At 44.6% G+C, this 14,909-nt stretch overlaps 1 protein-coding gene across 2 annotated transcripts in view; it reads right to left on the reverse strand.

Moving 5' to 3' along the window:
- LOC125921197 (cytoskeleton-associated protein 4-like) overlaps positions 1 to 13,583 on the reverse strand; it is an 80,022-nt gene extending 66,439 nt beyond the window's left edge. Inside the window, exon 1 of one of the 2 annotated variants that reach the window (XM_049628636.1) lies at positions 13,172 to 13,583. In XM_049628636.1, coding sequence (XP_049484593.1) covers positions 13,172 to 13,567 — 396 coding nt within the window. In that variant the 5' untranslated portion in view covers positions 13,568 to 13,583. The remainder of the gene's footprint in view (positions 1 to 13,171) is intronic. The other variant, XM_049628629.1, reaches the window with a different exon arrangement.
- Positions 13,584 to 14,909: the final 1,326 nt, after the last annotated feature.

Here is a 14,909-nt window from a genome sequence, read left to right on the forward strand (position 1 = left end):
ATGTTTTGGCAACTAACACCTTAACTACCACTAATTAGGGTAGAAGGCTTATCTTCTTCCAATATGCTTCTAAGTCCTAAGGGGAAGAACAGGGGGGTTGGCGTGATCATGCAAACCTTTTAACTCAACATGATCTCAACGAAGTGATCAAGGTGACTTAGTTGGGAACTCTCAATCTGTTGTTTTCAAAAGGGTGGGACAGACACTGCTTAGATATGCATAGCCCATGAAGCAGTTTTTAATGCTTTCTTTTGAAAGCTCAAAGGATGACATCTAAGTTGTAACAAGTTGCTGAGAATACATGAAGTACTTTACAACCTAGAGCAACTAGAGCCACTTACAAATCAAAAGTCTGGATGCCTTATCAGAAGCTTTCCAAATCAATTATCTAGATTCAGACCTCAGTAATAGATTCAGCAATCAAGTCTTCTCTTTCTGGCAGTTAGTATCAAAATGAAAGCACAGAGCCTGCCTGAGATTCATCCTCTCTCCCCCTCCCCCCTCTCTCTCTCTCAAAAATAAACATTTTTAAAAAGTGAAAGCATAAAGCCACAGATGCATATCCTTTCTAAAGATTCCTGATTTTCTTTTTATCAAACCAATCATCACCTAAACCACACTTGCAAACTCAATACCAAAACTAAACCTGCCTCCAGACCCCACTTCTCTTGGATTCCCTACTTCTCTTCAGGGCACCCTAGCCTGCTTGAAACTTTGCAGACTGTCACTTAGCCCTTACATCCAGTTACCAAGTTTCATCAGTTTGAAGGCATCCCTTCTATACCCATTTATTTCCACTACCTTTATCACATTTTTCTACAAAATATTACAACAGCATCTTAGTGTATACGTTTCAGCCTCTCTTTTCACATAAAGTTGTCAAATTCATAAATACAGCCCTAATAGTGCCATCCCTCCATTCTTGCTCAAAAACCTTTCATTAAGCCTTACTATAGAGTACTAAGTCTGTGCTCCTCACTCTTGCATTCAAGCCTTCTATCAATGGCTCCAACATTCCTCTCCAAACTTACATTCTTACCAATTCGTTCCATATTACCTCACCTTTAACTACTGAACCACTTGTTCTTTCTCATATAGAAATCTTGAGCATTCTTATTTTGCTAATGCAATTTCCTCCATATGCAATTCTCTTCCCTATTTTCTCATTATCTAATCCTACTTGTTTTCTGTGGCTGAACACAGATACACATGTCACATCCTCTCTGAGGTCTCTCCCTTATTCTTCTCTTAGCTAGAAATAATTCCTTGCTCTTCTGAATTCCTGAACCATTTTATCAAAGTACGTAAACTTTAAAAATATAGGGGCACCTGGGTAGCCCAGTCAGTTGGGTGTCTGACTCTTAATTTCGGCTCAGGTCATGACCTCATGGTTCATGAGATTGAGCCCCGAGTCCAGATTTGCACTGACAGCACAGAGCCTGCTTGGGACACTCTGTCTCCTCTATCCCTCTCTCAAAGAAATATTTAAGTGTGTGTATGTGTGTGTATATACACACACACACACACACACACACATATATATATACACACACACATATATATACACACATACACACATGTATATGTATACATATATACATACACATATATATGTATATATATGCATTTATATGTATACATATATACACAGACACATATATATACTCACACACATACTCAGATATATACATACATACACATAAATATACACACACATACACACACACATCATCTGTCCTAACAGACTCTAAGCTCTTAAAGATCAGCGTCTATGTATACTTTATTCTTGTATCCCCCAATCCAACTAGCACAATGTATAATACAACTCAAAACTGGGGGGCCTGGGTGGCTCAGTCAGTTAAGCATCTAACTTGGGCTCGGGTCATAATTTCATGGTCTGCTGGTTCGGGCCCCCATCGGGCTCTCTGCTATCAGCACAGAGCCCATTCAGATCCTCTGTCCCCCTCTCTGCCCTTCCCTACTAGGACACATGCACAAGCTCTCTCTCTCTCTCTTCTCTCAAAAAAATAAAAATAAAAATGAAAAAAAAGATTTGGAGCGCCTGTGTGGCTCATTCAGTTAAGTGTCCGACTTTGGTTCACAATTAGTTGAGTTCAAGCCCCAGGCAGGGCTCTGTGCTGACAGCCCAGAGCCCGGAGCCTCTGGATTCTGTGTCTCCCTCTCTCTGACCCTCCCCCACTCATGCTCTGTCTCTCTCTCTCTCTCTCTCTCTCTCTCTCTCAAAAATAAATAAACATTAAAAAAAAGTTTAATAAATAATTTTTAAAAGACTCAAAATTATGATGAACAAATTAATAGTAAAACGAACAGCAGTCTTATGAAAGGATACTCATAAAGAAGAAAAACAGAAATACATCATAAAGACCTCAAGGTACATAGTATTCCATAGGAAAACCTGGAATTCCAACTAAAACGCTAGCACTATAGCATCTTTACCAAGTAATACTACAACTAATAAAAGAATAATTCATTCAACAAATCCTCAAGGACTTACTTAGGGCCAGGCACTGTTCTAGGTGCTCGGAATCGACAGAATACAAAACCAGCATTAATCCTCACCTTTGTGGAGCTTATACTGCAGTGAAGGGGAAAAGGCAATAAACAAAATAAATACGCAAAATGTAAGTTAAATGGTTTAAGTGGTAATGAGAAAAAGGTGGGAAAGGAAGGCGAGGGAGGGCCAGAAATGGAGGAGCTGTCATTTTAACAGGGTGGTAAGGGAAGGCCTCACCAGAATGGGCAAATACGCACAAAAACTGACAAAGACGGAGCTGAGCGTATATGCGAACAACAGCATTCTAGGCAGGGCACACAGCAAGTGCGACGGACCTGAGATAGGAATATATGCCTGACACATTAAAGAACAGCAAGAAGGCCACTGTGGCCAGAATGGAATAAGCAAAAAGTAAGAGGAGACGAGGTCAGAAAGGAAAGAAAAAGGGATCTGATCACGTAAGACCTTGACAGGACTTATTCTGAGCAAGATAGGGGATGTGACCAGAAAGAAACAAAATCTGACTTACCTTTTGAAAAGGATCATTCTTGCTATGATATTGAGAACAGAATATAAAGGGGCAAGAGCAAAAAATGGACTAATAATTCTTCTGTAATAATTCAGAAGAGTTGATGTAAACTTAATTACTAGAGTTAATGAAAAGCGGTCAGAGTCTGAATATATTTTGAAGGTAGAACTGGCAAGATTTCCTGATGGGTCAGATATAGTGTGTGAGAGAGAGTCGAGCGTGACTCTTAGTTTTGGCCTTAGCAACTAGAAAGATGGAGGAAGTTGCAATTCACTAACATGGGGAAGACTACAAGGAGGGCAGAAGAAAGAGCAGGCAGGGTAAAGATCAGGAGTCTGGTGGGAATAAGTTTAGTTTGAGATGCCAATAAAATACGTAAGTAGAAGTGTCCATACAGGCAGTAGGACATACGAGTCTGGAGTTTCAGAGATAAAAATTTGGGAGCTGTCAGCATATACACAGTATTTAAAGCCAGAGATTGGATGAGATCAGCAGGGGAATGAGAATAAAGAGAAGAGATTCTATGAAGTGGTCCAATATCAAAAGACAGCAGTAATGAGGAAGAACCAACAAAGGAGAAGCCAAGGAGGTAGGAGGAAAATCAGCCGAGTATGGTGTCCCAGAAACCAGAGCAGAGAGTATTTCAAGGAAGGAGACATCCACTGCACCACATGCTGCTAACAAGTCTAGTGAATTCAACTTGGTGGTTTCGGCAAGAGCAATTTCAGTAATTAGGTTGAAAGTCTCACTACCGTAGGTTCAGGAGAAAATAGGAGAACTGGAGATGAGCAGAAACAACTTTTTCAAGATGTTGAGAAATTGGGTTGTATCTACAAGAAACAATGTGGTCAAGAAAGGACTGTCTTAAAAAAACAGACAAAGTAACACCATGTATATACTGACTAGAATGAGCCACTAGACAGGAGAATAATGATGTTGCAAGAGGGAGGGGGAGAATGAACAGGATTTCAACTGCTCTAGAGTTTCACTAAGAGGGTCAAATAGCCCAATGAAGAAAAATTTCACTGGGTTAGTGGGCAGTAATTCCAGAGTATCTGTTTGTGATACTAAAGAAGGAAGGAGGGCAAGCCCATAATACTAATTTACATGCCACAGGAGGCTCAGAAGAGAGACTGGGCCATTTACTGAGAACTTTCATGTTAGGGCTTTCCTGTTCCTTCATTTAAGCTCAAAATAACTTCATGAGGTATTATCTTTATGTTACAGATAAGGAACCAGAAACTCAGAGAGAGCAAGTAATTTGATCAACACACAAAACTGGTGAGTGGTAGAGCTATGTTTCAAATCCAGCTCCTCCTGAGCATTAGATAAGGAATTACAGTTAATTTAGACAGTTAAAAGTTTTGTGGTTATGTCTTTTTTAGATTCCTATCTGTTAGAAATACATACTGAAGTATTTATGGATGAAAGAATATGATGTCTAAGATTTGCTGTAAATACTCCAACAAAAACAACAGAAAGTAATTGTGAGGAACGGATGAAACAAAAGCAGCAAAATGCCAGTCAGTAATTGTTGAAGCTAGCTGACGGGTGTGTGGAAGTTCACTGTTCTCTTTCATGTACATTCGACAATGTCATGATAAAAAAATAAAAATCCAGGTCCTTCTGAGTCAAATTTTTCTCATTACTTCAAAGCTTGCCCTTAATTTCTCCTCAATCCTCCCTTCAAAAAAAAAGTTATGTGCTTCAGAGCTTACAGTTTTCTTCTTTAATCCTCACTATAACTCTGTAATTAAGGGTTTTATTCCAATTTTATACATGAGGAGAGAGATCCACAACTAATAAATAACAGGATCAGACCTCAAAGCCAGGTCTTCTGGTGTCAACAACATTCTACTGTCCAATACAGCAGTCAAGGTTACACCCAGGCATACAGAAAAGGGGAGTCCACTCAAGTGCTAGCTAGCCACTTTCTTTAGATTACTACTGCATAATCCTAGGACCCCAAATTTCCTAGGAAGGCCACGCATTGACTTGCACTCAAAGGCTTGACTCAAACAGGCAGGTTTCAAATTTGCCCGGCCATCAACCTTCCTGGCCAAATTTGGGAACCAACAGGTATTTGATATGGAATCTCTCAGTGTTCTGAGAGTCTGCCTATCTCTGCTCTAGAGTCAACTCTTTGGACCTCCATTTCTCCAAATGTAACACTCTGCTGTCCACCCACATTATACAACTACAACAGAGACCAAAGTCCAGGTATGTGAAACCTGAGCTCTAGAAATAAGGAACACTACCAAACAATAATACTGACCAATTTCAAAAGCCAATTTTGAAGATTTTATTTAAGTAATCTCTACACCCAACATGGGGCTCAAACTTACAACCGCAAGATCAAGAGATGCATGCTACCGACTGAGCCAGCCAGGCACCCCTCAAAAGCCAATTTTGTATAATTCCACAACATTTACCACAAAGCTGGCATATGAGAGCATCACAGTTAATACTTATTTTTCAGATACCACCTTTTTAAAAAATTTTTTTTATTTTAGAGAGAGAGGGCGCACAAGCAGGGGGAGAGGGCAGGAGAGAAAGAGAATCTCAAGCAGGTCCCATGCTCAGTAAAGAGCCCAATACGGGGCTCAATCCCACAACCATGGATTATGACTTGAGCTAAAATCAAGAGTCTGATGCTCAGCTGACTGAGCCACGCACGTGCCCCAAGACAGCACCTCATCACTAATATGTTTCATACCTGTTCTTCCATACTAACCTTGACATTAAAAGCCTATTTACAGCTTACTTCAAAAACAACTGAAAATATGCATACCAAGGGCTCCAGATGTTACTCTCTGCAGCCACTAACCTACATTATCAAAACTGTAACACCTTTCCCCTCTGGTTCACTAGCTTTGCTAACTAAAACTGAATTTTCCAGAGTTAAGTCAAGAGCTACCCATTACCCTGTACTTCATTAGGTTAAAATGTAGGTTGTCTAAGTCACACAAAAGCCTGTGATTAGATCCAATGTTTGAGGACTTTTAGATTTACTTGGAGTTATAAATATCGTAAGAATAAACTGCCTCCATTTTAACTGTTAGAAACAAATCATCTCTTTATCAGGTCACTACCCATCTGTCTTTTAAAGTACACTGATTTTCAGTTATGCCAACTGAACACTGGTAACCAAAGACACAGACCCCATTTTCACATTAAGGGTCAATCTACCTAGGGAAGGATCTATTCTTTACTCAAAAGAGTATTATTAGGCCCTACTAAAAAATCTTCGGTCTGGCACAAAACATGCCTTTGAGCCTAAAGTCAATGCATGTTTGCTGAATTAAACTGGCAGAACAGGTAAGCATGATTAAAAAAAGAAATCTAGACAGTCTTTAGGACAATTACTATTCGCTTTATGCCAATTGTATTAATACGGTTAAATTCAATTTATAAGCAAAACGCTGATCTGCCCAATAGGATATTGTGTAAAGTCCTGGTACCTGGAAAACTGCAAAGAACAGGAAATTCTGCAGGTGCATTAAGAAACTACACCTTATCCATGACCCAGAAATGCCTCAGAATTTATTACACAACATGCTGCAGAATTCTCACTCTTTAAGTGGAAATGAACCATGAAGTCACACAATGCAAGGCTGTGATTTTATAATGGATATAACGAACTATAACCCTTCAAGTTGTGCTAAAGTTAACTAAAGAAAGCAGATGTTCTACACAGTGTTAGCTATGTCATAAGAGAATTTTAGTATCAAATAACTAAAATTTAGGATGGCATTCATTCACACAGCAACACACATATATGGAATGTCTTGTGACACAAACACCATACTCCCCAAAAAAGATGTACTTCAAGGACCCTTCAAACAAGATCCAGGTTAGATTAGGCATGAAAGTGACAATCCAGGTCATGTGGTTACCTCACTATTCAATGCAAGACCTAAAAGTTACAGACTTGCAGATCTTTCAGGCTCAAACCATTTAAATATTTATATCACCACTAATTTGGCCTCATTACTTTACTCTTTTCTGTTTTAACTGACATAAATTTAACTTACATTTCTCAATAAAGTTTTCTAAAATTAGACTGGATTATGAAGCCTCTCATAATTACCTGTCAGAAACAGATTTTCCACAGTTGAACAAATTTTTAAAAACAACTAATTTTCCAATGAAAGGAACTATGCAAAACAAATGAAAACAAAGAGCAGTAAGATGGGTAACGGGGAGGGGTCCAAACCTTATATAAGACAGTAAAGAACAGATCAGCAGGGCACCTGGCTGGCTCAGCTGGTGGAGTATGGGACTCTTGATTGCGGTTATGGGTTTGACCCCCCACATTAGATGTGGAGATTACTTACAAATAAAATCTCAAAAAAAAAAAAAAAATAGATCAGAGTGCCTGGGTGGCTCAGTTGGTTGAGCATCTGACTTTGATTTTGGCCCAGGTCATGATCTCACAGTCATGAGATCAAGCCCTGCATTGGGCTCTGCGCTAGCCTGCTTAAGATTCTCTCCCTCTCCCTCTGCGCCTCAAAAAAAAAAAGAGAAAAGAAAAGAAAAGAAAGTCAGCTAGCACAGAAAGACTATTATCGGGACTGGGAATTACCAAGCCCAACTAAATTAAGGTCTAAAAAGCAACTTACTATTTACATTTTTGTAATGTCAATCACAACCAGCATTTTGAAGACTTTTTACAACAAATAAACATTTTTTTAAATATTCATTTATTTTTGAGGAAGGGAGAGAGAGGGAGGGAGAGAGGGAGGGAGAGGGAGAGGGAGAGGGAGAGGGAGAGGGAGAGAGAGAGAGAGAGAGAGAGAGAGAGAGCGCAAGCGCGGAGGGGCAGAGAGAGACAGAGACACAAAATCTGAAGCAGGCTCCAGGCTCTGAGCTGTCAGCACAGAGCCCGACATGGGACTTGAACTCACGAACTGTGAGATCATGACCTGAGCCGAAGTCAGACACTTAACCAACTGAGCCATCCAGGCACCCAACTAATAAACATTTTTAAAGCATTTAAATATCATTCCTCCTCAAACAGTGTATATAACCTGTCAGAAATGCCAAAAGAATAGGTAATAATTTGAGAATTAAAACTTGAAAAAGGAAAAAGTATTCAATAAATCGTAAAAATGAGGTTTAATGGGGCACCCGGGTGGCCAAGTCAGTTAAGCGTGGGACTCCTGATTTCAGCTCAGGTCCATGATCTGTTGGTTTGTGAGTTTGAGCCCACGATGGGCTCTCTGCTGACAGTGTGGAGCCTACCTGGGATACTCTTGCCCTCTCCCTCTCTCTCTGCCCCTTCCCCAAACGCTCTCTCTCTCAAAATAAATTAAAAAGTACAAAAAACAGTAATAACAAAAGAAGGCTTAATGCCACTGGAAGAGGAATAGCTTTATTCTCCTGTTCAAGTCACCTAGAATTAGCTGATTTCCTGCAAAATACCTAGGAAAATGTATTTATTATTCCTGATTTAGGAAGTGAATTCACTGAGTGACAGAAGTGCTCCATCCCTGGAAAATTTGCGCTTAGAAGCAATCTCGGGCTACAGCCACAACGCAGAATGTCTCTCACAATCTTCTGCTCATATGCAAGAATTCAAATCAGCACCAACACTCAACTGCAAAAATGAGCCAGGAAAGATAGAGACAGTAGAGCAAGAATGAACAAATTTCAATTTGCAGACATCTCTGACATTCACAGAAGTTTCATCTCTATCCAAGTTTCTCACTACAAATTAATCCGCCTAACACCAAATTCTTAAGTACCAATTATTACTTGACCACGCTAAGAAGAAAAAAGGAACCAAAGAAATAACATCTATTCCCTGTATTTTCATACTTGTAATCTTCCTGAAAGACTTAAACTTGTTTTATATAAACCATCTCAATTCTCATGGGAGGTAGATAGAGTCAGGTTTCTGGAGGAAAAACAAGCTCTAAGGGATTAAGTATCTTGTCCAGCAAGTCAACAGCGAAAATAAAACCAGACCCAATTATTTAGCCTACAAAGTCTAAATAACCTGCTTTCCTTGGTTCATAAACTTAGGACAGTATTTTCAAGTGCCTACAATGTATCTCAAACCACAGAATTTCACGGAACAATACATATAATCACAACACTATTCCAGAATTGAGTATTCAGAGCAAGAAAGTACTGCTTGCCCCAAATCAATAAAATGAACTAACACGATGGACTTAAAAAATACAAGGAGGAAACAATAGCCATATTGGAGAAAATTTTCAAAGGTCACTCTATTCATCTTACACCCTACTCCTCAAATTCTCTGCCAGGGAGCCAAAGGGGTCAAACATGTTCCTGATAATTACATTCTATACAAAAATCAAATCTCAAAATACTGCAAAGAATTTCAATGAAAGGTGTATTATACTTTAAAAACCTTTCCCTCCAAAAATAAAATCTTATAGCAATGACTTCAGAGCATTATTTTGTTGCCTTCATGATGCACTTCAAGCTTGGATTTTAAAAATGATTAGCTCCCCTGTTTCCGATTCTGTGTCTCCCTCTCTCTCTGCCCCTCCCCCGTTCATGCTCTGTCTCTCTCTGTCCCAAAAATAAATTAAAAACGTTGAGGGGCGCCTGGGTGGCGCAGTCGGTTAAGCGTCCGATTTCAGCCAGGTCACGATCTCGCGGTCCGTGAGTTCGAGCCCCGCGTCAGGCTCTGGGCTGATGGCTCGGAGCCTGGAGCCTGTTTCGGATTCTGTGTCTCCCTCTCTCTCTGCCCTTCCCCCGTTCATGCTCTGTCTCTCTCTGTCCCAAAAATAAATAAAAAACGTTGAAAAAAAAAATTAAAAAAAAAAAAAACGTTGAAAAAAAAAATTAAAAAAAAAAATGATTAGCTCCCAGTTTATTTTTTAAATATTTATATTTACAGATTCAGATTACTTAAAATGTGTTATTCTGCTCAGCCCTCATTATATTTAGGCAAGGTTCCCATTTCCACTCAAACTTTTTATCTGAACATACAATGGCTGCATTAAGATACTTCCTAAATTGACAAACGGAGAAAACTAATCAACCCAGAAAGCTTCCCAAGGTATCAAAGCAGCCCTTTTATTTGAAATCATACTAGGTACTACATTACACACTACATGAAGCTCTCAAAGCGATAATTGAAGTTATTTCTGCAACATGATGAAATAATTTATTTTTTTTGCAAAATCTGACAGGACTGAATTTTCTACTGTCAAAAGGGAAATCGTTTTTCAAGATTCTAGAAAACCCTGCTTACTAAGGCAGTCTCAAAGTAGTTTCCTTAATCCTTCCAAATCCCAAAGAATCTAACACAAGCCACAGAACACTGAATGAGACCTGCACTGAAATATCTGTGCTCAAACCCCTGAAGGTTATTTCCTATGTGTTTGGCAAGCTGATTGGCTTTATGTCCACACAACCCAAAAGTCTTTCCTCAATAAAGCTAACAATATACTCCCTAACTCAAATCAAAATACCAGAAAATCCAACAGCCTCCAACTAAATTTTTCTTCAACTATTTGGGAGAAAAAGTCGACAAACCAGGATCAGCTCTTTGCACCCTGAAAGGGAGTTAAAGAATCTCAGAGCTCCATTGCTGCCACTTTTAGGAGCTGGATGTACATTACCTCTGTCTGCCTCTAGCATGGGACTCAGATATTACATCACTCAAAGCCTGAAAACTGCCCCATTACCCAGAAAGCACCAGGGAAGCTGAGACACTGCACCAAGGTATCCCTTCCTCCCTGATACATAGCCTTCAAAGGCTACTGACACCGGGCCCTGCTCTCTTGCAGTATCTTCACAAAGACACCTGCCCTGCACCTGCTACAATCCTATTTCTATTCACTTGTGGTACACTCCAAACAACCCTGGATGGCTCTTCTACTTGCCCACTTGTCAGGCCAATGTGCTAGGACAATATCCCACCACACACCTCCTCCAAACTTGGGAGTGTGTACTACTGAGCTCTCCCTTATCCTTTCCCCATTCACAGAGTTCTGGAACTAAAATCGGGTTTCTTGATCTCTCTGATCCTAGAGGCATGAACTTTCAGGTATGGTACAAGGGCTTAATGTCCTCCATTTTTCATTAATATCATTCCTGGATACATACACACATACACACACACACACACACACACACACACTCACACACACACTTCAGTTCCATGCCTAGAATGTAATTCCCTCTTTTGTTTTGCTTTTTGTTTTTCCAACTTCTGCACTCTGCCTTTTCTTATATTTCCAGTGACCTAAAATTTTTGGCTCTCTTAATTTCTCAAGACTCAAAGTGTTCCAATCTCTCACTTTTCAGCATCCTGCTCCTTCATTCTTTTAAGCAACCTGTTTTCCTAACTCCCTCCAACCTGAATAGTCTATTTCCTGCCCCTAAACCTAGGTAATCTGCTTCCATTACCACCACCCCAATACCATACAGAACCTACCCCTTTCTAGTCACAGACACATTCACACACCTCCCTACCTTGCTCTTCTTTTACCCCATTATAGACACTATGCATTCTTCTACATCGTCTATCCAAAAATATCCTGTCTTCCCCGCCTTTCTTTCCTCTCTTCCCTGCCTAACCCCTTCTACCAGACAAAATCTAGCACCCCCAAGCCACACTTCCCTCTCTCTACACACTGTACTCTAGACCTGCATCCCTCCCCTCCCAACCCATCCCCTACCACCTCCCTCTACTGATTTCCCTTCACACTCGTACCACCCCCCTCCTCCCCAACTTCCCTCCACACTTCCTGCCCCCAAAACATTTCCTTCCATCTGTTTTCGTACCTCAGCAGCCACTCCAAGAACATTCCCCTCACCCCACACACCTCTGGCCCTCTACCTCACACATACCCCACTCCACTTGTCCGCTCTGATGTCCAACCCCAAAGTTTCCTCTTTCTGCTCCCCCACCTACATCTATACTTCCCACAAGAACACCCTCCATTTCACTCCTCCTGCTACCCGCTAAATACCCTGCACACCTCCTGTCCAGACATCTCCTGTCACTGCCCATCACCCTACTCTAGTGTCCTCACTTCTCTCAAACTCTGGCCCTGTTCCAATCGCCTTCCTCCTTCCCCCCCATACTGATCTCCCCAGAGCAACACTAACACCTGCCTTCTCCTCTAACATGCCCTTCCTTCACATGGCCCACCTGTCCAGCCTCAACACCCTCCTGCCTCCTTCCTGTCTCCCCTACACACCTGCTGGCCAGATACAGTCCTCACATCCCTCACAAGTCTCCAGAAGCCTCTGGGCCTACCCTCACACACACCTCCTGCCTGGAAACCTCCATTTCCCTCACCATCACTCCAGAGTTCCCTAGACACCTCCGGTCCCTCTCTCCCCCACCACACTAGCCCCTACCTGGACACCTTCCTCCACATTTCTCTTCACATTTGTCCGGTGGCCTTCCTTCTGTCTGCCCCCTCTTCCTGCCCCTCACACGCAGCCCCAACCGGGACATCCGCTTCTTCTACTCCTCCCTCGAGTCCCTAATCTCCTTCTATGCCCATCACACTCGCCCCTACCGTCCCCAAGGCCTCCCTCACACCCTCCCGAACCCCCCACAGACTGCCCCCCACACGCCTCAATGTCCTCCATCCCTCTCGCACTCGCCCTGGCCCCAGTGGGCCCCCGGACCTGCCCGAAGGCCCTCCAGCCCCGTTGGGCCGGATCCCTCCACCCTTCATTCTCCCCCCCAGTCTGCCCACCCCCCCCACCAGCCCCCCGAAGCCTCGCTCCCTGCCCCTGCCCCCAACGTCCTCCAACACCTGCCCGGAGCCCCTGGCCCTCCATCCTACCCAGAGCCCCGGCGCCGGGTCCCCCCACACTGCCCACGCCCTCCCCTCGCTCGGGGCCGGGACCCCGTCCCCACGAAGGTGAGGAAGGCTGCCCGCTGCCCTTGCCCGAAGCGACCGGGGCACCGCAGCGGCGGCCACAATGCCGGAGCCACGGGGGCCAGGATTGCTCCCGGCTCTCCGCCCGGGCCGCCGCGGCCGCCGCCGCCGCTGCTGCTAAGGACGCACAACAAACAATGCGGGGCCCGGGCCGGCTCCGCCAACCGCCTCAACCGCCGCCTTAACCGCCGCCCGCCCGGGACGGCCCGCCGCGCAGGCGCCTACCCCGCCGCCGCAGCCTACCCGCGCCGCCGCGCTCTGCCCGCGCCCGGTCCCCGCTCCCGCTCCGCCGCCGCCGCCACCTCGTCCGCCCGCGTCTCCGGCTCCTCTGCCCAGCGGCGGCGGCTGCGGCGGCTGCTGCCCTGGTGGCGCTCGCGGCTCCGGTCTCCGCTTCGGCGGCGGCGGCGGCGGCGAGCACGTGACACCGCCCAGCGCGCCCATTGGCCGAGCCAGGGGGCGGGCCCCGCGGCTGCTGGGGAACGGAAAGCCCGCCCCTTCGCTCGCTGCGCGCCCCCTCCACGCGCACTCTGCCGTACCTGAGAGCGCCAGCCAGCGCCCGCCGGCGCCGTTCCGCGCCGCCGCCTGCGCCAACTGCGCACCTGGGAGCGCGCAGGGACCACACGCTGGTGGAGGCCTCATGCACCTGCGAGCGGACGCTTACGTAAGCTGCGTCCCCGCCTTTCTCCCGGCGCCAGGCCCCCGCCCGCTGCAGCACCTGAGCCCTGCTGCGCTAGCGGCGTAACTGCTGCGGAGCGGGGACGAGCTGCGCAGGGAGGCAAGCGAAATCCACGGAAACTTCGTAACTTCCGAATCTGGGAGCGGCTCCCGGATGCCGCGGCAAGCGGGCCTCTTCGGCCCTGCGCCCCGGTGCGGAACGCCCCCCAAACCCAAAGGCTATGCCGCCGAGTAGGCTCCGCTACGCCTCCCCAGGTGAAGGACGGAGAGGCCAGTGAGCTTTGACTTAAAAGATTCTCTCCCAGCCTCCGCCCCTCCTACGCTTACCGGCTGTGTGACCTTGACCAAATTAGAGAACCTTTCTGATAGTCCGTGTTATGGTAAGGGAAACTAGGTCAATAATTCCGATTTAGGAGCTGTTGGAGACATGGAAAAAGACAATAGGTGTGAATTCTCCCACCACATAGCAGGTACTGAACAGAAGTTGCAGCTTAGCAACCACCTCTCCTTTTCCCACCCCAGTGGACCTACCTGGAATTGAGTTTGAGGCCAGGACCTCTCTGACCTCCTTATAGTTGGGTCAGACTGGCTGGACACCTACCTGGGCAATGCTAGGGAAGAAATGAAGTTTTGCTTTTTTATTTTACAGAATCACGCGTGGGCACTTTCTTGGTACAGCATTCTGCCAGCCAGTTCAGCCCCTTACTGAGCCCCTGCTGCATACCAGGTGCTGTGCTGGATAAGATGCACAGGTGAATGACACAAGGTCCTTGCCCCAAAGGAGTTCCCAGCCTAGGGTAGAAATGACCTGACCACCCAGCAACAGGATTTGGAGAGCTGGGAGTCCAGGAGGGATCCCCCACAACAGCTCCTTCCGCGCCAGATTCAAATATTTTAACAGCTCTGTGTCATTCACGGAATAAAATATGAATACTCTAAGTCAACTTAAAAAGTTTGGTGATCTGGCCTTAAGTTTCAAGGTACTTGTCCTTACCTTTGTCCCTCCTTCAGGCCACCTTAACCCTCCAGCCACACTGAACTTCAACACTGTAGTTACCAGAATCTGTAACACTTCTGAGCCACCTGAGCCAGGCCTCAAATCCCTTTCTACACCTGCCCCTACCTCCAATCGCCCTCACCTTTCTTTACCCTCCTGAAAGAGTACTTGAGGTTCTTAGATCTTAGAGCACCAGATCGTAATTGTTTTGACTGTCACCTCCCCAGACTGTAAGCACCTTGAAGACATGAGTGGGTTAGGGAGGACTACACATGCACATGCAATGAGGTCATTAAAGCTGGGCTTTCC

The sequence above is a fragment of the Panthera uncia genome, chromosome D4 (assembly GCF_023721935.1).
Source record: "Panthera uncia isolate 11264 chromosome D4, Puncia_PCG_1.0, whole genome shotgun sequence".
NCBI classification, from domain to species: domain Eukaryota; kingdom Metazoa; phylum Chordata; class Mammalia; order Carnivora; family Felidae; genus Panthera; species Panthera uncia.